This window comes from Diadema antillarum, unplaced genomic scaffold (assembly GCF_040938485.1).
Source record: "Diadema antillarum isolate AM-2024a unplaced genomic scaffold, OU_Dant_1.0 seq00000053_RagTag, whole genome shotgun sequence".
In the NCBI taxonomy this organism is placed as follows: Eukaryota; Metazoa; Echinodermata; class Echinoidea; order Diadematoida; family Diadematidae; genus Diadema; species Diadema antillarum.
The window spans coordinates 1,331,534-1,354,026 of NW_027271161.1; the positions used below are offsets into that span (position 1 = coordinate 1,331,534).

Genomic DNA, 22,493 nt, shown 5'->3' on the forward strand with positions numbered 1-22,493 from the left:
AATGAAAAGAATTAATACCAGAAGTGTGTTTAAATTACACCATTTTATAGGCAAATTCTTCAATAATAATCTACACTAAAATATACTGCTATATACCTTAAACAAGTGGGACTGTTTCACGTCGATAAAACGCGCAAAAACATGCATCAAATTGCACCATTTACAACATCAAAATGCAAAAAGTTCTTACCGTGGGAGGGGGACACCCCCCTCCCACACCCTCCCCTCCCCTCGCTCGCTCCGCTCGCTAGGGTTCAGTTGCCTTCATGATATTCAATGAAAAGAATTTATACAAGAAGTGTGTTTAAATTACAACATTTTATAGGCAAATTGCTCAATAATAATCTACACTAAAATATACTGCTACCTTAAACAAGTGGGACTGTTTCACGTCGATAAAACGCGCAAAAACATGCATCAAATTGCACCATTGCATCATCAAAATGCAAAAAGTTCTTACCGTGGGAGGGGGGACACCCCCCTCCCACACCCTCCCCTCCCCCTCGCTCGCTCCGCTCGCTAGGGTTCAGCTGCCTTCATGATATTCAATGAAAAGAATTAATACCAGAAGTGTGTTTAAATTACACCATTTTATAGGCAAATTCTTCAATAATAATCTACACTAAAATATACTGCTATATACCTTAAACAAGTGGGACTGTTTCACGTCGATAAAACGCGCAAAAACATGCATCAAATTGCACCATTTGCAACATCAAAATGCAAAAAGTTCTTACCGTAGGAGGGGGGACACCCCCCTCCCACACCCTCCCCTACCCCCTCGCTCGCTCCGCTCGCTCGGGTTCAGTCGCGTTCATGATATTCAGTGAAAAGAATTAATACAAGAAGTGTATCTAAATTATACCATTTTATAGGCAAATTGTTCAATAACAATCTACATCAAAATAAACTGCTACCATAAACAAGTGGGACTGTTTCACGTCGATAAAACGCGCAAAAACATGCATCAAATTGCACCATTTACAACATCAAAATGCAAAAAGTTCTTACCGTGGGAGGGGGGACACCCCCCTCCCAAACCCTCCCCCCCTCGCTCGCTCCGCTCGCTCGGGCTCGGTCGCTTCGCTCCCTCGCAGACTAACCGCCCCCCCTAAGATGAAATCCTGGCTACGCCGTTGGCTCGCCCCCCCCCCCTACTTTTTGTGCACCATACACCATAAGATGTCATCACTTTGAGCCCCCCCCCCCAACTTTTTAACCCGGAAGTACGTAAGTGGCACTAAAAAAAAAAATAGACAGAGGTCTTGAAGTGTGAGCGCCAGAAGGTTATGTTTTTGCGCCGAAGACCCCCCCCCCCCCTTTTTTTTTTTTTTTTTTTGCTTGTTAGCTCATGAAACCCGGAAGTGCCCCCTCCCCACTTTTCAAAATGCTCCACCGGCCCTGTTACATGTACGTATGCGTCAATGTATGCCTATAAATCAAAGGTATGCTGAATGGTATAAGTTCAATGGTGTATAAATCGTAGACTTTGAATGGTAGTTCTGAATGGTGAATGGTAAACAAAGGGTGAATGGTAAATGAATGGCAGAGAGAATTCGCAGTGATATGCAAATGAGTTGTTCCAAATATTTAGATTAGTTTGAATGATATTTCTGAATGGTAAATGAAGAGTAAATGAATGGTATGCAAATTAGATGTTCCAATTCTTTAAATTATTAGTTTGAATGATATTTCTGAATGATAAATGAAGGGTAAATGAATGGTATTTATATTCCTGTCATATAGATCAACACTCTACCCTCAGTTCTTATTTCTCTCGTATTGCTTTGTCTCACTTCTAGACCTTTATAGTATAAATGTTATAATTATTCTTTTTATTGTCAATAACTTATACCGCTTTCTCCGCACTTATGAATCAGCAATGTCAGGCTGTGCACGTAATCCATACATGGACATGCATAATGTGTATGATGATAATAGACTGACTTGTAATTTGTTTGGTTTCCACGCAGTTTAGTTATTCTTTTATCCCAAATTGTGGAATCAAATGAAATACAAAACAAAAGAAATGAACTGAATCATCGTTTCTGTGGGGCTTACTTTGATCGCAAAAAAAAAAAATGAGAGAGCCTGAATAACAGTAAGCCATATCGATAGGAAATTATGGCGTATCTTCATCAGTAATGAATAAAGATTGTCAAAATACTGTGGTGAGAAACAAGTGCGACAGAAAGAAACATTATTTGAACGAATAATTCCTCATCACCGTGCTCATTGTGACAGAGCTCCAGTTGAACAATAACAACCAACTACACAGCTCACTTTATTGTCACTGGTCAGTAGGCACTACTGCGCCCTCTCTGGACCGTTACAACAAAAATGGGGCACTGTCAGTTTCCACAAGAGCAATTTGAAGAGTATCTTTTTCATAATCTTCCTATTATAGAAAAATGCATATTATGTAAAAGCAACAAGCCCTGAATATATGAACTTCTCTGCCAACAAGGCAGCTGCGCTGCTAATTGATTAGCCCAAGCCGAAAACTTGACCTTTTAGATTGAAAAAAAAATACCCCCTTCCTGTACCTTTTTGTTTCTCCTCGGTCGTATCAATAATATCAAGTCTTCATCAGACAGGAAGAGATGAGACAATAACTTGTCAATGAAATTGATGACAACCTGAAAGAATAATAATGATAATGATATGTGGGACTTATAAGGCGCCAAATGTATCTAATAAATGAATGCTCAAGGCGCAACCATCATGTGCAAGATACAAATTACATAGGTACAGTAACAGAAAGAAAACGACGAAGTGAAACAGCACACGACATGATAATGGCGATCAATTATTGTACACCAAACCAAACAAATACTTCTTGAGATTATCATGAAATGCTTCAACAGAATTACTATTCTAAAAAAAAAAAAAAAGATAGGCCTATCTGAGAAGAAGTTCCCACGAAAGTGTCACTTATTTTATTTTCAAAATTTCTTTGGAATAAGAGAATGAACATCAATCGATTATTCGCAAATGTGTTTTTTATTTATCGATATTTCATTTGTCTGAATTACTAGTGCGGTGTACATGTATTACAAAAATTGATTATTAAAGAAAAAATCCCCTTCAGTCGTACATCACTGTGTGGGATCAGTCACTAGAGGGCAGGCTCATATTTCCATTGGAGATGGATGGAGCCGAGAGAGAGTGCATGCAACATCCAGTGATGCGAGGGGGAGAGGTCCACGGACAACGGGTTTTGTGCGGGTGTCAATCCGAGCTACCTTGGTCTCGCTCTCGCTGATATGATGGGGGCACTAGATCAAGTTCACCCAGCATTGCATTATGTGTTTCCACTTGGACTTGTTCGATCCCGTTGTTATGTGCAACTAACTGCAAGCAATGTCAGCCTAGCGACCTCCGTTGAGGTGTGTCGGGCTCGGTGGGATAATCATTGAGGGTACTTGCCTTCTAGGAGCCAGGGCTCAACACTACCAACCTTCTGCTGAAGGGCTGGGGGATATTTGACGCAAGGGTATAGGGAGATTCACCTTCCCAACGCAACGACGAACTGTAACGTTGGTTGAACTGAACCGTTAACGGGCGTTAGTCATACAACGCCTTGATCGCGACCCGGCTCCATCGGCATCGGGGAGCGCGCAGGCTGGATGCCCGCTGGTTTCCTTCAGCCCGCTGGATGACTTCGATGGGTGTTGTGTTCCACCATGCCAGTGTCAGGTAACCGAATATGAATGACTGCATTGCCACTGCTGAGTATCAGTTCTTGTATCGAGGACCATGCCTTCTCTTGAGCAATTTTATCAATTTGTAGAATGGTTCGTGGATGGAAGCAATTGCCTGAAACAGACCTAGTTTTGAGCTGCATGCTGATGGGATAGATATAGCCTATATAGAGGCCTTATGGTAGTGCTAGTAGTGCTATTCCGACGTAAGATAAAACCATCCTTATTGTTATTGTAAGATTGGTAACCATGGACAAGCCACAGTCATTCCACGAATAGGTGCAAAATATATGTGACATTTATATCTGTTAAAGGCATGGTGTACTGTAGTTTTGGTTGAAATGGCCCGAGCATGACAGATCTTCAACTTTTCTTGTGTGAGATAATCAGAAACCTCTTATCAGCTGCTTATGAAGAATTGATCATACAAATGTACAGTTTATTTGATGAAAATTGGTTTTTGAAATGGCTGAGATATCCAAAAAGAAAGAAGTTCTTATAAAAGGTGGGACCCACCGCGCACTTTTTATTCAATAGCAGGACCACTTTATTTTACTTTACTTTTGCATGGATATCTCTACTCTGCTATTTCAAAAACTAATTTTCATCAACACGTGGGTTTTCTGTTAGAATTATTTGTTCTTTAATGTCTCATTTTATAAGTGGTTTCTAATTATCTGACAAAAAGTTAAAATCTCAATTTCCCATCTCAGTCAAAACTATACCACCCCTATGGGCTAGTTATGGTAGGCCTACACACTGAGTTCCATACAGAAATGAATGTTTATGAGTGCAATGGACAGAATATTTCAGGAGGTGAAAGATGTTATGTAAAAATTTCATCTTTACCGAATGAAATATTCTGTCCATTGCACGAATGAAAAAACATTCAACACCTGAAATAGATCCTTGTCATTATATGTTTTATGAATTTAGAAACAAGAGAGATTGTGCAGGATCTGAGATCGAGAGAGTGCTCGCTGAACGCTAAGCGCTAGCGCGCTGTCGCATACACACACTACAAATGCAAGCGTTTTACGTGCGTAGTGTGCCGGGCTCTCGCCGTGCGCGCAGTGGAGCAAGTCATATGGATCCAAGATTGCATGGTGTGGAGCCACAATTGCGCGAATGATTTTAGTAAAATGAGATGAATTATCGATAGCAAACAACCAACCAAATGACAAGGGTCTATCTTCTTCTTCTTCTGATTAAGTCTGCCTCCTTCAATAGACTGAAGATTCTTGCAGACTGGTGCTATTTACATTATAATACAATTTATTTACAGATATTTACAAGCACATAGAAAATTTGACGAAAATACTAGCCACTGTGATCAACCGTTAGACGGTTTCGAAATGATCCCACAGATGGCGCTGAAACAATTTCTGACAACAGGGAATTCCAGTTCCTTACAGTTCTTGGGAAGAACGAATGGCGATGCGATTCAGTTCTCGAATATGGTACCTGATAGGAGTGTGGTTGCGAGGCTCTCGTTAACTGAGTAGCCTGTTTGATGATATAGTCCTGTGCTGAAAGAGGAGTGAGATTATTGTGTATTTTGTACATCATAATTAGCCTGTCATTTTCTCTGCGCTGTTCCAGAGTGGTCCAATTAAGTTCTTGTAGCATTTTGGTGACACTCGAGGTGTTATGGTAGCGATTTAAAGTGAATCGCGCAGCTCTTCTCTGGACCATTTCCACTTGGTGGATTAGGTTCTTGGTAGATGGGTCCCAAACTGTGGAAGCATACTCAACAATTGGTCGAACCAACGTTTTGTAAGCGGTGGCTTTAACATCAGAAGATTTTATGCGAAGATTGCGTTTTAGAAATGCAAGCACGTTATTGGCTTTATTGACAGTATTGTTGATGTGTTGGGTCCACTTCAAATCAGAAGTGATGGTTACACCCAAGTACTTCACGGATTCAACAGATTCAAGAGGGGCGTTATTTAGATGATACACGTGTTGCACCTTACTTCTTTTCCTGGATATTGTCAAAACCTTACACTTATCTGTGTTCAAATCCATCATCCATTTTTTCGCCCAGTCACAAATTTTGTTTAGGTCCTCTTGAAGATTTTGCGTATGATGTTGATTGTCGATGGTCATGTAAGAAATTGCATCATCGGCAAAAAGGCGAACCTTTGACGCGAGACCATCAGGCAAGTCATTGATGTAAAGTAGAAAGAGGCAAGGCCCAAGAACCGACCCCTGAGGCACTCCAGATCCTACCGCTACTGGAGAAGATTTAATACCATCCAAAACAACCCTCTGACTTCTTCCATTGAGAAAACTTTGAATCCATTTCAGATTTTTCCCCCTGATACCGTAGTAGTCCAGTTTACGTAAAAGCCGCTCATGTCCAACCTTGTCAAAAGCTTTTGAAAAATCCATGACTATAACATCCGTTTGACGTCCTGCATCCAAATTCCTATGTAAATCGCTTGTGAAACCAAGTAATTGTTGTTCACATGACATGTTCTTACGGAAGCCCTATTGCAGGGGAAAAATGATGTTATTTTCGTCCCCGTGCTTCATAATTTTGCTGGCTAAAACGTGCTCCATTAGTTTACAGCAAATACATGTCAGCGAAATGGGGCGGTAGTTTACAGGAGTAGATCGATTGCCTTTCTTGTAGACTGGTACAACATTTGCTTCACGCCAATCATTTGGTATTTCACTTAATTCATATGACAACCGGAATATATTGCAAAGAATTGGAGCCAGAATTTTTGCCAGCTGCTTCAAGACTCGTGGAGTTATACCATCCGGTCCAGGGGCCTTACATGTCTTCAAACCACAAAGCAACTTCTCTATACCCTTTGATGTAAACAAAATATCCTCCATTTCTTCAAAGTCTGAGGTTTCCGGTAGTAAGTCATTCGGTATGGGAGTTTCCTTGGTGAAAACACTTTTGAACTGTTGGTTCAATGCTTCAGCTTTTGCAATTGGATCAGTGATCGTAATACCATCACTTTTCAGTTCTCTTATTCCTGTATTATCAGTTCTGTTGTGTTTGATGAAGCCCCAAAATCTCTTCATACTCTCAAATTCTGTGGTATCTTCATCGATAGAAAAAAGAGATTCCACATAATTCCAATAAGCCCTCCTTAGCTCCTGTTGCAGTGATTTCTTAACTGCTTTCAACTCTTCCTCCAATTGAAAAGGGACTACCCCGTGGTTTCTCAATTTCATGTTCCGACTTTTTTTGTTCAACCTATCTCTCCTTTTGATCAACCTTTTAATCTTGTTTGAAATCCAAGGTATGTCATTCTTTTTGGATGTCATCTTATGTGGAACAAACTCTGTCATTCCCTTCTCTATTCCATTCTTGAACATAACCCAAGCCTCATTCACTGAGCAAAAGTCAAGCTTATCTTCAATTTCCTTGCCTACACCTTGCATGAAATCAGCAAATTTCTCCCAATCCGCTTTGCTGTAGATGTTGATTTTCCTTCTTACTAGCTTCTGGCGAGTTGGACAACCAGCAATCGTGAGAATTGGGCAATCATGATCTGAAATGCCTGGTACAACTGAGACATCAGTGACTAACGTTGGATTATTTACTAGGAATAGATCAAGGACGTTTTCTTTCCTGGTTGTTTCCGTAACTACCTGCGTTAACCCATGGTCATCAAGCATAGAACCAAAAGCATGATGAAGCGCTGGGTGATGACATGCTTTCACCTGTCTTGTTTCCCAATCCCATCCAGGTAGGTTAAAATCACCTCCTATGACTACCATATGATCGCGATTCAATTTACACAGGGATCGTTGAAGCTCTGCAAGACTCTGTAGGTGTTATAAATAACATTAATTTGAGTGTTATAAATAACATTAATTTTAGTATACCAATACACAGTGCCATGCAAGATTTCTTCTGTGTGGCTTAGGTGTATCCTGTAGATTATTGAATAATCATCAAGACAATCCCTGTCATCTTCAAATAATAGGACTTTTCATTTCTCATAGAAATTTGCAGGTCAGTTTGCTAAGGCTAAAGTTCTTTTGAAATGTTATAGATGTGTAATATATCAATATGTTTCTTCCTTTATGTCTGTGATACGTGTGTTACTTTAATAGTTTTTGATTGTCTTCAACTAGGAAATATTCTGTTAAATTCTCTGTTTTCATTTCGAATATGTTTATACCATTTATGTTGTTAGTGATTCCTTTTGTGCCATTTTTAAAAATCTTTGTCTGCTTTAATCAAAGATGAGTGATTAAATTAATCAATGTCATGAGTGATATTATTTACATTTTCATATATGCTTTGCTTCATATCACAGTTTAAAATGTGGAGATTGAGTCCTACCCATGCACCTTGAGCTGTTGGTGTAACACTGTACTGTTGGATGGTGATGTTACCGATCTTCACTGCTGATCAAGAGGGAAGGTGTGGAGGATGGCAGCAAATTTCAAGAAGCATTCTGTGGTGCCATATGGATGCCTCTACATAGGTAAACAGGAGTATAAATGGGTACCCGGTAGGATGAGAAAGCTTAAATGTTGGTTGATCAGCATGTGCGTGCCTGTAAAATGGCCGCCACTGACTGTAAATGCTCCCCAGGTAGTGGAGAGTGAGCACTGTTTAGTGCTGGTTGGAAATAATGTGTCCAGTGACTGGGGAAATACTAGTCTGTCAAGCGCATTGAGATACTTCACAAGTGTGAAATGTGCTTTATAAAAACCAGCTATTATTATTATTCTTATCAAACTTGTGTGAATTGGGACACTGGGATATTTCATGACAAACTCTAATACTACTAGTAGGCCTACGAAACTACTGCTACTACTACTACTATTACTACTTCTACTACTACTACTACTAATAATAATACTACTATACTACTACTATACTACTACTACTACTACTACTACTGCTACTACTACTACTACTACTACTAGTAGTAGTACTATGTACACGGATGTACTTCTACTACTAATACTACTACTATTACTAGTAGTAGAATACACTACTACTAATTCTACTACTTCTACAATGTACTTCTACTACTAATACTACTACTTTACTAGTAGTAGAATACACTACTACTACTTCTTCTACTACTACTACTACTATTGCTGCTACTACTACTACTGCTACTACTACTACTACTACTACTGCTCTACGTCTATGAGTCAACACCACACTGCAACCTGTGCAATATCAACATGTACACGAAACTTTTCTATTACTTACATGTGACTGTTACTTTGAAAAACCCTCTTAAGTCTCACAACCTCAAACCCCCATTGATAGTACCTCCTAACAGATGGTTAGCAGGGTTCGAAATTGGCGATGGTCCGCTGGCCATTGGCCACCCAAAATCATGTTGGACTAGCTAAAAATCATAAAATTCTGAAGTAACTGGTCCGTCTGGCTAGCCAAAATATTGCTTTAGTGTCAAAATTGATTCTAAGTAGTCCGCCTGGCTAGTTAAAAAAAAAGTTAAGTGCGACCCCTGTTTAGCAGAACTGAAGGAATCCTGGGTGAAATAATGCTTCCATAATACGCCTGGATAAAATATCAATTTTTGCTCTAAAACGGATGCATCTGCAATGTGTGAAATATCGCTATGATGCGATTTAAGTTGGGCAAGGCAAAAATGCAAAAATATTAGCCCAAAAGGTCCACCGACAGTATTGCAATCATAGTACTTTATATCCGATCATGGTTGCTACAAAAATGTACGTAACGTTTTATGATTATCACAAATGGGGCAATAGCAGTATCCTACCAGCGACCATGCGAATATGATGAATTGCATGCAGCTTGTTGGGATATCATACTACTGCTAGGGTATGATTGATCATCACATATTATGTTCTACTTACCTACTACTGAACAGGGAGGGCGCTTCAGGAATTAAGCTTGTCTACTATAAACAGAATTATGTACAATTGTACTTTAAATCTCAAAATACTCCAAAACATGCCTGTCAGGAGAGAAATTTATCTTTGATTTTGCCAGTGAAGTGAAATCGAATTTGTTTGAGTTTGCAAAAGATTTAGAGCTTTAAAGTTGGCCTAGAAAGCCACTAGGTCAAACTGCAAGAGATTGACTGTCTGGAAATTTATATTAAATGAGACAAAGTAAAAGTTAAAGAATAAACTGGCATAGCAACAGCATGTCTAGATCAGTCAAAGTCAGACAGGGCAGTCACATGAAATGAGACAAAGCAAAAGTTAAAGAAATAGCATGGCAACAGCACCCCCGGTTTGTAATATTATGTATTAACTCAGACTATAGAAATTGAGTGAATAGAGATGTTATGTAATAGCTCCCATCCAGGTGGTGGCTAGGAATGTTCTCTAGCTCAGTCGAGACTCAGCTATGTCAGTGTCACTAGGGTGTTGGTTGTAGTTTATTGTTCACAAGTTCATGAGTAAAGATGTTATGTAACAGCAGTCTAGACGATGGCTAGACATATTGTGTAGAGTTTCAATAGGGCTATATTTAAGCATGATGATTGGATGATCCTTTTTGTGTAGAAAAGGCATGAAAAAGCAAGTGTATGGGAGTGTAAGGGACTTTAGTGTTAATCTCTATGGTTAGGGAAGCTAATAAAAAGCTCAGTAATGTAGAGGATCGAGGAGAAATACTTTGATCAGACATCCAGCATAGATCTCCGCTGAGGCAGCAGTCGTTCTTCTGGGGGTTTTCTACGTCGGTGAGATGCGAGCTCCAGCTGCCGATAAAACTGAACTCGGACAGTTATGATCCGAACTTTGGAACGGAGCTCAATCTCCATTTGCCTGCTCGCCGGCGTTTGAGCTCGGGCATCGCAGATCAAGGCATGAGTCTGCGTGGTAGCAGGGACTAGTGAAGGCCGAGGAGCTGAAAGGACCGCCGATAGGGTAGCGTCTAGCTGAGTGGCCAAGTCAAGGGGTGCTTCCAAGAGACAAGCCAAGCGACTGTGCCGAGGTCGACGACGAGGGTATCGGACATCGATGACGACTGAGCCAAGCTGAGGGGATCACCAGTTCAGGTCATCCAAGACAACCTAAGTTATGTATTTGTGATTTGTTTCATATCATATTTTATGCTCAATGTATTGTTATGAACGAGAAAGCTGCAAAGATTTGAAAGATTAAACTCGAACATAACTGTATACGAACAGTTTGAATTTCCATTATTTTGGTGTCAGAGTAGCAGAGAGAGAGAAAAAAAAAAGTCACTCACGTGACAATTTGGAGGTCCCACCGAGATTCTGCTACCTGATTGGAAAAAGTTATTCAGATACTCTTTTAACATGCTTTAGGCTTAAATGCGATGTTTGTGTTTGATTCATGATTGAAGTTTCATTGCTCGATCGTACGCATTACCGTCATATATTGCATGTTATTATTGTCGATATGATAACCGTTTCGTATGTTTGATCGGAAACATTACCCCAGTGTGAATCGTACGAGTATGTCGCCTTACGTGACAGTCTGATTGAAGTTTTTCTCCCCAAGGTTATGCCCTTGGTGTTGCCTACTAGAGGCACATGTGTGATGTGGATTCGGGTATTGAATCTGTGTGGAGTGTTGCTCCGTTTTCAAGGTTACGCCCTTGGTGTTGCATGTTATATGCATGTTTGATTGATTCGGGTTTGTGTGCATGAGTCTATGTGGAGTGTTACTCCTTTTTCAAGGTTACGCCCTTGGTATTGCCGGTTAGAGGCAGTGTGATAGACTCGGGGTTTGCATGCATGAATGAATCTGTGCGGAGTGTCATTATATTGCAAGGTTACGCCCTTGCTTGGGTGTTGCCTGTAATAGGCATGTTTGGTAGATTGCATTGGGTTTGTACAGTCCCAAATCAATTGTATGCTCATTGGGAGATACAGCTCTAGTATGCTTATTGACAAGGCATGCTTGGTATGTGGAATGTTTGTTGAGTGAACTCGTGTCATTTCACATTGCCTGCATTCCAGTACGTTTTTGACAAGGTACTAGCGGTTTGGTATGTGGAATACTTGTTGAGTGAATTTCAGCTGTTTGTTATTTGCAATTGTATGCTCGCTCGGAGATACGAATTGCTGTTAAGTACGCCGGCTACAAGGTAGTACTTTTGTTGGACTTTGATAGCTAGGTGTTAGTCAGCTGTTTTGTACAATTACACGTCTGCTTAGTCTGGAATTCACATAGCCAGTATGGCTAGTGTTGAGCAAATCGGAGAGTTCTCTTCATTAGGCAGAGAAATGGGCCTTAGTGGTGGTGAATTGAGTAGCTTTGTTTCAGAGCGATGCCAGGCAATTGAAGCAGAGCTTAAAGCTGCCCGTGAAGCTGCCCGTGAAGCTGATCGTGAGAAATGCGAAGCTGAGCGTGAACGCGAAGCTCTAGAAATGGCGCGCGAACATGAAATAAGATTAGCACAGTTGCGTATAGAGGAAGGAACAGCGAATGTTGGTAGGCCCCAGTTAGCTGGCTTAAAGCTGAAAGTAGGTCGATTTGATGACGCACATGATAGGTTTGATGCTTATGTCACAAAGTTCGAAATGTTGATGAAAAGTCAGAATATCCCGGTAGACATGTGGGTGTTGTATTTGATTTCCAATCTAACAGGCAAAGCGTTAGATGTTGTGAATCGGATGAGTGCTGATGATCGCCAGAGTTATGCTACAGTGAAGCATGAGTTGATGTCATATTATCATCTCACTGAAGAGGGGTATAGGCGGAGTTTTAGATCAGCAAAGCCAATGAAGTTTGAGCGCCCAAAACAGTTTGCTACTCGAATGAAGGGGTATTTTGATCATTGGGTGGAAGAGGCTGAGATTGGGGATACTAGGAAGGATCTAGAAGATTTGATTTTGCAAGAGCAATTTCTGATAGATTGTCCCAGAGAAGTAGTTAGGTTTGTCAAGGAACGAAAATGTAAAGATTTCAACGAGGTAGTTGATTGTGCAGAAATCTATGTAGAAGCTCACGGTCCTCATGCATTTTCGGGTGTACAGAAATCGGAAAGAAACCGATCAGATTCAAAGCCGGAAAGCAAACCGCCCCAACAAAATCAGGTCAAAAGGACTAGTACGTATCAGAAACCGGCTGATGCTCAGTCAAAGGCGGGAAAGACTATGGGAAATAGGACTTTTCAGGGCAGAGGTTGCTATATGTGTGGAAACCCAAATCACATGAGAAGAGATTGTCCCATGTTGTCTAGGCCTGCATCAGCTCAAGGTTTGATGGGTGCTGGGGAAGGTACGGCCCCAAAAGTAGACATGAATGTGGCGAATGAGGTGTCTCGGGGTGATTCTAAGCCGGGAGTTGTTGGTTCGACGGCAGGTTGTTTCCCCATTGAGAGAGTGGTCGATGACTTTGAGGATGTGAAAATGAAAGTGGTTGACAGAGTTGGAATGGCATACAATGATGTCGCCGCGATGGTGAATCGTATGCCGGTTGTGTCTGGAAGACTGATGCCAGATAATACACCCGTGTCTGTTTTGCGTGATACAGGTTGTAGTACGTGCGTGGTGAAAGAGAAATTGGTTAGAAATGACCAATTAACAGGTCAACATCAGGCAGTGAGGTTAATTGACGGTACGGTTAGGCGTTTTCCCGTGGCTAAGGTAGCTGTTGACTCGCCATATTTTGAAGGGGAAGTTGAAGCCGTGTGCATGCCTGATTGTTTGAGTGAGGTAGTTATCGGGAATGTAGAAGGGGCTCGTGAACCGAGTGACCCCAATCTACATTGGGTCCCAAAGAGTGTTGTGTCTGACCCGGATGTAGAGGTCATAACCCCGGATGTGGGTCTAGAAAGTTCAAATGATGGTGTAGAACAGGACGTCGAGGTCGCATTCCCGGGTGAACTGGATGATACTGGGATGGCTGTTCAAACTCGTGCACAAAAGGTGAAGGATTCGAGGCCTAGTAAAGGTTTGACTGTTGCAGATCCTGTTGATAATGTGCGGTCGAGTGAATTTCTAAGGGAACAGAAAGATGATGAGTCATTGCGCCCTCTATGGCAGAAAATAGGACAGGTTGATAATTCCAAGTACAAGTTTGTGTGTGAACAGGGGTTTCTACTTAGGCAGAAAAAGGATGAAAGTAATCAGGGCATAGGTCCTAAATTGCTCGTAGTGCCTAAGCCTCGTAGGAACGAGATAATGCGAGGCGCACATGACTCACTCTTAGGTGGACACTTGGGTATCAACAATACTTTGTCTAAGATTCAGACTCAGTTCTGTTGGCCTGGGATGTCGGAAGACGTGGCTAATTTCTGTAGGTCATGTGACGTATGCCAAAGGACTATTGACAAAGGTAGGGTGCCCAAGACTACCCTTGGTAGGGTCCCCCTCATTGGTGTCCCGTTTCAACGCATTGCAATAGATCTTCTTGGTCCATTCATGCCGTCTGCTCGCAAACACACTCATATCCTGACCATTGTAGATTATGCGACTAGGTATGTGGAGGCGATACCGTTGAAATCAATATCAACTGTTGACGTAGCTGAGGCGTTAGTTTCGGTATACAGCCGGGTTGGGATTCCGACTGAAGTGATGTCGGATCTAGGGACACAGTTTGTGTCTGATTTGATGCGTGAGGTGTGTAGGTTGCTGTCGATAGGACAGTTAACAAGTTCTTGCTACCATCCTATGTGCAACGGCCTCGTAGAACGATACAACGCTGTGGTGAAATCAGCTCTGAAGCGGTTGTGTTCCGAGGAGCCACGTCAGTGGGATAGGTATCTTCCGGCGTTGTTGTTTGCTTTGCGAGAAGCACCGAGTTCGAGCCTGGGGTTTTCTCCGTTCGAGTTGTTGTATGGGAGACATGTTCGGGGGCCTTTGGATGTGCTAAGAGAACTGTGGACAGCGGAGAAACTAGATCCAGAGCCCAAGAGCGAGTACGAGTATGTGATAGAGTTGAGAGACCGGCTGGTCAAGTCATGGCAACTTGCACAAGATACACTGAAGTACTCTGCAAAAAGGTACAAAGGGTATTATGACAGAAAGGCTAGGCCTAGGAAGCTGAATGTAGGGGATGACGTGCTCATTCTGTTGCCAACCGAGCACAACAAGCTGCTGGTAAAGTGGCGAGGTCCTTACAAGGTAGCAGGGGTCAAGTTTGACTATGACTATGTGGTCGATGTTGATGGTGTTGCCAAAACATATCACATCAATTTGTTGAAGAGGTACTATAGTCGACGTGAAGAGGTACCAGTGGCCAGTTGCTTTGAGGTTGAGAGAGTCGAAGGCAATGAGGAAGTTGTTGAGGTCATGGCTGACGAGGAAGATGTGGCAGAGGCTAGCCCTGATTGGAATAGGGAGATGCCCAGTATGCCTAGCGTAGTACAGATGGAGTTCGTTGACATGGTAACAGTAGATCCAGTCTTAAAGGATAGTGAGAGGACCCAGGTGCAAAAGATCCTCTGTGAATATCAGGATGTATTCACCGATATCCCGAAGAAGACAACCATATCTGAATGTGAAATCTCGTTGACGACTGATCAACCAGTGCGATCTCCGCCTCATAGGGTACCTCAGGCTATGGAAGAGGAAATTAGCAAGGAAGTTGATTCCATGTTGAAGTTAGGAGTAATCGAGCCTTCTAACTCTCCATACGGTCATCCCATTGTGATAGTCAAGAAGCCGGACGGCTCTAATCGGTTTTGTGTAGATTTCAGGCGATTGAATAAGGTCACAGTCTTTGATCCAGAGCCCATGCCCAATCCTCAGGAGCTATTTGCGTCGTTAGCCGACAGTAGGTACTTCACAAAACTAGACTTGACAAAAGGGTATTGGCAGATCCCAATGAGGAATGAAGATAAAGCAAAGACAGCTTTCATAACGCCTAAGGGACAATACCAATTCAAGTACATGCCGTTTGGGCTTGTGACAGCCAGTGCTCAATTCACTAGAATGATGAGGAAGGTACTAGATGGAATGTCGAATGTTGTGAATTACATCGATGATATTCTGATTCACACGGACACTTGGCAAGAGCATGTGGAGGTTCTAGATGAAGTCTTGCATAGACTGCGCGATGCCAATCTGGCAGCTAGGCCATCCAAATGCACCGTAGGTTCGAGTACCATAGAATTCCTAGGACACACATTAGGAGAAGGCGTGATTCACACTAGCGATAGGCTCACAGACAAAGTGCGCAAAGCTCCAAGGCCCAAGACGAAGAGGCAAGTTAGGTCTTTCCTAGGACTCTGTGGCTACTACAGAGACTACATACCCAATTATGCAGACATAGCCCTACCCCTTACTAACCTGACTCGCAAAGGTAGGCCTGGAGAGGTTGTGTGGGGGCCTGAGGAGGAAAGTGCATTTGTCAAGCTGAAAGAGTGTCTTGCAAATCCTCCAGTGTTGCGGTTGCCCGATTTCGAGAAAACCTTTATGTTAAAGGTTGATGCTTCTGACAGTGGTCTGGGGGCGGTACTCATGCAGGAGCATGATGGGGATGAATTCCCGTTGGCCTATGCTAGCAAGAAACTCCTTCCTAGGGAGCAGAGATACTCCACGGTAGAAAAAGAATGTCTTGCTATTGTCTGGGCGGTCAGAAAGTTTGATTACTATCTGTTTGGGAGAGTGTTTGAGATCCACACTGACCACAAACCCCTCACGTACCTCCAAACAAAGAAGTCGACAAACAAGCGAATCATGAGGTGGAGTATGTGCCTACAGGAGTATAGGTTTCGCCTGGTGTCCATAAAGGGGTCTGAAAATAGGGCTGCTGACCTCATGAGTAGACTACTATAACTGTTTATATTGTTGTTGTTGGTAATGGTCCTTGCTTTTCCATTACATGTTGACGAGGTAAAGCTCAAAGAAAGAGAGGAACATAAATGATGAAACACATATTAATTTTGTTGAATTGTCATGAACAAAATAATGCTCATGTAAGTGCAAATGCAACAAAAGCCTTTCTCTCTCTCTCTTATTTCTCTTACAGGATCAGCGAATCGCGATTACAATATAGATGTAAAGGGATTAAGAGTAGGGAGTAATGCTTAAGGCTTGGTTAAATCTTACAGTGTACGTATTCAAGTATATATGAGGTATTAGAACACTAGGCGTACTAAGAGGTAGCAGGTGTTAACCAGGTAGCAAGATTACATTTCAGTAGATTTTCATCCAGATAAACATGTAAATAGCAACAATATTATTTTGTTGTAAGGTTTGTGCAACATGGAAGTATAGGGAAATGAAAGCCAAAGTACGCACAAACATATTAGGATATCTGAGCAAGAATGTGTGATAGTAGAGATATTATTGCTAAAAGGTATCATTATAGGCAATGAAGATTTTATGTATACATGTTCGATGGTTCTGCTTTAGCTATAGAAGACTTAAAGCTTATACTCGAGCAGGATTTGAAGATGATGTATTAAGTAAGCTATAAGGTCTTTATTAGGAATACCAGCAAAGCAAAAGTTGGTTGTTAAAAGGCTTGGGAGATGATTGTGAAGTTGTTTCGTTTCAGAACAAGAATGGCAGAAGAGAAAGGGGTAGTGTAATGTATGATGTATATATGCTGTTGATATTGGTGTCTATCAGTCTCTCTTTTGAACACATGCCTATTGACATACACTGTGAATAGTATGTTGGTTGATTGAATAGTATGTTGCATAAATTTCTTGTAGGATATAATTTTGATATCCCAATTATATCTTAAGGTGGGGGATATTGTCAGGAGAGAAATTTATCTTTGATTTTGCCAGTGAAGTGAAATCGAATTTGTTTGAGTTTGCAAAAGATTTAGAGCTTTAAAGTTGGCCTAGAAAGCCACTAGGTCAAACTGCAAGAGATTGACTGTCTGGAAATTTATATTAAATGAGACAAAGTAAAAGTTAAAGAATAAACTGGCATAGCAACAGCATGTCTAGATCAGTCAAAGTCAGACAGGGCAGTCACATGAAATGAGACAAAGCAAAAGTTAAAGAAATAGCATGGCAACAGCACCCCCGGTTTGTAATATTATGTATTAACTCAGACTATAGAAATTGAGTGAATAGAGATGTTATGTAATAGCTCCCATCCAGGCGGTGGCTAGGAATGTTCTCTAGCTCAGTCGAGACTCAGCTATGTCAGTGTCACTAGGGTGTTGGTTGTAGTTTATTGTTCACAAGTTCATGAGTAAAGATGTTATGTAACAGCAGTCTAGACGATGGCTAGACATATTGTGTAGAGTTTCAATAGGGCTATATTTAAGCATGATGATTGGATGATCCTTTTTGTGTAGAAAAGGCATGAAAAAGCAAGTGTATGGGAGTGTAAGGGACTTTAGTGTTAATCTCTATGGTTAGGGAAGCTAATAAAAAGCTCAGTAATGTAGAGGATCGAGGAGAAATACTTTGATCAGACATCCAGCATAGATCTCCGCTGAGGCAGCAGTCGTTCTTCTGGGGGTTTTCTACGTCGGTGAGATGCGAGCTCCAGCTGCCGATAAAACTGAACTCGGACAGTTATGATCCGAACTTTGGAACGGAGCTCAATCTCCATTTGCCTGCTCGCCGGCGTTTGAGCTCGGGCATCGCAGATCAAGGCATGAGTCTGCGTGGTAGCAGGGACTAGTGAAGGCCGAGGAGCTGAAAGGACCGCCGATAGGGTAGCGTCTAGCTGAGTGGCCAAGTCAAGGGGTGCTTCCAAGAGACAAGCCAAGCGACTGTGCCGAGGTCGACGACGAGGGTATCGGACATCGATGACGACTGAGCCAAGCTGAGGGGATCACCAGTTCAGGTCATCCAAGACAACCTAAGTTATGTATTTGTGATTTGTTTCATATCATATTTTATGCTCAATGTATTGTTATGAACGAGAAAGCTGCAAAGATTTGAAAGATTAAACTCGAACATAACTGTATACGAACAGTTTGAATTTCCATTATTTTGGTGTCAGAGTAGCAGAGAGAGAGAAAAAAAAAAGTCACTCACGTGACAATGCCATTATCCTTGCAAATTGCATCAGCCAGAAAAGTTTCTTGGTAGACCAGGCTTCGATATAAATAGCAAATTCCAAGTGGTGAAAGATGAATTTGAATACTTCTGTGGACTACAGATGTATTACCTTTGACTATGTAGTGTATGTGTGCCACAGTAAAGCCCTCTGTGTGTTACACTATTCCAAGACTGTAGACCAGTGCATGAGCACTTTTGGAAAACATTCTGTTTTTCAAATCCATATAACTTTTCATATTTTATATGTGTTTATTCTACTCTATAGAAAAACAGTGAGCAAAATTGAGGGAAAAATTGCAAGCTTTGCTGTGATGTAAATTTTTATGACAAAGCTATGGCCGTTTTTTTGGGCGAATGGTCATTTTTCAGAACCTGAAATCAGACAGCAAAATTGTCATCTTTGTCCTGATTATTGATCTGTATACAATATTTTGTAGGTCAGGGAGACGTGACTGTTTTGAGGACACAGCCTTTCCAGAAAAATCAGAATTTACAACAACAGCAACAACAACAACAACAAAAGAAATCCCTTGATGAAACGCCACAATACACATGCACTGCAAGCTCTCTGAACTCTGGCAGTACTGTGAGGTACCGATCATTTTGTGTGTGAATATGTGTTTTATGTTGCAGTATGCGAAGCTGGGAAGCCGTCAACTCGTGTGTGCAAATGTGGTACCGGTACACAAAGAGTTAAAGAACTATGCTGACGCCTGACCATCCTGCATACTTGGGTAGCACTAACGGCATAACCTGCTACAGTAATCTTCTTTTACGGAGGATGTGGACTAGTGGATTTAAAGGCGCATAGTCCTGGTAGTGTAGAGGGCGCTGTTGATGATACTGCTGATCACCATTAGCATTGATACGAAGATTACAGAGTTGAGCTGTCATCAAGAGTAAAGTGCGTAGGTGTTGCTAAGTAACGTTGCCTTCGTTGTATTCTCTGCGCATCGCGCAGTCTGTAGTAATGCAAGGGTGCATGCATATTATGTGCTTGTTATTATGACATCACACAAGAAGTTTGCTAAAGCTGTTATCCCCCTCAGCCGAATCATGAGCCGAACTGTGATCTGACCACTGACAACAGTGAATCGGACTTCTTTGGACTCGTGGAAGTGGGCCACAGCGTAAGCGCTAAAGAGGAGTCGATAGTGTAGGTCTCTATAGGAAACTTGCGCCATGCGCCCGCGTACGCATTTGACTAAAACACCGGAACCATGTACCTTTAAAGGGGAATGATGTCCAGATAGAATCATATCCATGAATGCAGCAATATCAACACCGAACACATCAGCGTGAGTTTAAGGAAAACTTGACAATCTCTTAAAAGATACAATGATTATTTTTTTGAAGTTTCGATGAGGCCATTGCGTGATGAAAAGACTACATTAGTTTGTGACATCACTGCAGGACAGCGATATAAAAAATATTTGAATAAATATGTTTGTGTATCAACTGCACTTTATGTAATAACCACATGTCCTCTGTTTTTGAGGTTTTTCTAGTCAGCAGAAAACCTCTGGTTAATGCAGTGATAGATTTAAATAATACTTGAAAATAACTTCCTGAAACTTATCCACATTATCTGACAAGAAACCTGTTCAGTGTGGGATTCTTTGAACAAGTCAGTTGAAGACTGAGCTGCAGCTAAATCTAATGTAAACTCTCTTTACAGCTTTTGTTCATTGGTTTTAGGCAGTTTGCTTTGAGACTATTCCTTTGCCATTGCCTTTTTCATATGATGAGGTGCCCCTGGGTACTCTAATTGTTAAATCTGTGTTTGTGGGGGGGGGGGGGGGGGGGGGTATTATTCAAAAGGTATCATCTTTTCCATATCTTGTTCCAGGGATTGGCTTTCTATGGCATGAGAAAGTCTATGGCTGGAACGTAGCAATTGTGTTGGATGCACATCAAAATGAAGTCCTTTTGTGCAAACTGTTCGGTTCATCTCTGATTTTTTTTCCCTAAGTCCTCAAGGCCCTTTTTTTTTATTTTTTTTTTAGAAGGGATGGGAATGTTTTTTGTCAGTTTGGCTATTTTGACAAAGAAAGGTTTGATGAATCCAAGATGATATCATGAGCAGTCGTTTGGAGTCATTTTCATGCAGTGCTGTATACAAATTTATGGCCACTTTCCTGGAAATAAGGCTATTCAGTACACACTACTCTGTTGTTGTTGTTTTTATGCTTTATGCTCCCTTACCAGTATGATATCCATAGGCAGGTGTGGCATTGGCATAGTGCAGTAATATTTTTGAATGCCAAAAACCCTATAAAGTCCCCACCCCCCACCCCCCCCCCCCCCCTCCCCCTGTGGCTACAGTCATTGTGTGATGTTTTGGCATTGAATTTCAAAGTTAAAGACTCGTGCATATTGACTTCAAAATTGCTCTCTTTTTTATGGATGATGTGTTTCACCATATGGTGCCCACTGCAAACAAGAAAACTGAAGAGACACAACATAGTGACATAAGTCATCCATCATTAAAGATATAGATATATCATCTTTTTTCCAGAAATGTTCAACAAATCAAGACATATAATGTCTTGTTTTCACATTAATACCACCTTTGAACAAACATTTTTGCTGTAGGAACTATTTTGATTTTGTGCCCTTTTCCATGAGAAATGATTAATTGCAATGTTTAAGGGGAATGCACGTGGAATTAACATGCACATGGATTCACAAATACTGTAGGAACATTTACAATTTAATACACACATTAGTACAGTTTGAGGGAAGTCAGACAATCTGTTTTAAAGTTGTAAATAAGAATATGTATCCATCGGATTGGTTGGTTGCCCATTACGTGACATGCAGTTAAATGTATTATAGAATGGGTAGCGAGAATCCTGCGATCTGATTGGTCAAGAGCTATGTGTTGATTTTTACTGGCCGCACGCTACGTACGCTGAGTCACCGTGTGGTAAACATGTTATCGCGCACTTGTAGCAAGAGTACGCATACTTGTAACAAAGGTTTGCGCACTAAGCAAGCGTTCGCGCACTCGGGTTGGCCATGCGTCCAGTAAATACTGATGCATGGCTGGCCGTGCGTCCAGTAAAAACTGATGCATGCTTGTTTACGGCAAGCCAAAAGGAAATGCATCCAGTAATTTTGTCATCGGGTAACACGATAGAAAAATGAGTTTTTGACAAGAAAATTACCCATTCTATAAATCAGATGACGCACATGTCTTTTCGTGCGTCAGTCGGAATATAGTGTGCATGCGGTAACTATGGAATTTAGCCTAAACCCACTCGGCTTCGCCTCGTAGGTTAAGCATTCCATAGTTACCTTATGCACACAATTCCGACTGACGCACTCAGACCTGTGCGTCATTTGTATACTGTTGCACACTGTCGGCCATGCAATTTGTGTGAAGAAAAATGGATATTACACAGCTGACATCACAAGTTTCCATTGACTTCTGTGTTAAACTCAATTTTGTTCCATTGCATGGCCCTTTAACCTCTATTGTACCATTGCACTCCTAACCATTCCCTATTCGTGTATCAGTAAAGAAAATGAATCTTTTTACATCTGTCGAATTTGTTTTCTATGTTAATTCTCAGTTTCCACCCTTGGAAAATGATAAAATATACTTGAAATATGTACAATTCATCTTTATAGTATGAATATTTCGAAATTATCACAAAATGTAGTGTGCTGTCAGTGGATTGCCAAAGTTCAGGATTATCTGATACCCCCTTTAACTACAGAGCGTTAAATCCTGTAGAAGTGCATGTGGTTGTGTGTGAGTCAGTCTGTGGAGGGTTGATAGTCTATCCTTTATAGCATTTCAACTTGTTAATAGGAATGTCTAAGTTGTCTGAGTGCTATACTCATTTTAAAGCTGAGAATTTCTTCTTCCAAAATTTGACCTAAACTTATAGAAA

At 41.3% G+C, this 22,493-nt stretch overlaps 1 protein-coding gene across 1 annotated transcript; it reads left to right on the top strand.

Moving 5' to 3' along the window:
* The first annotated feature begins 12,190 nt into the window (after positions 1-12,190).
* Positions 12,191-16,393, top strand: LOC139725663 (uncharacterized). Its single transcript, XM_071636754.1, has one exon. It carries the CDS (start codon positions 12,191-12,193, stop codon positions 16,391-16,393), a length of 4,203 nt encoding a protein of 1,400 aa, XP_071492855.1.
* Positions 16,394-22,493: the final 6,100 nt, after the last annotated feature.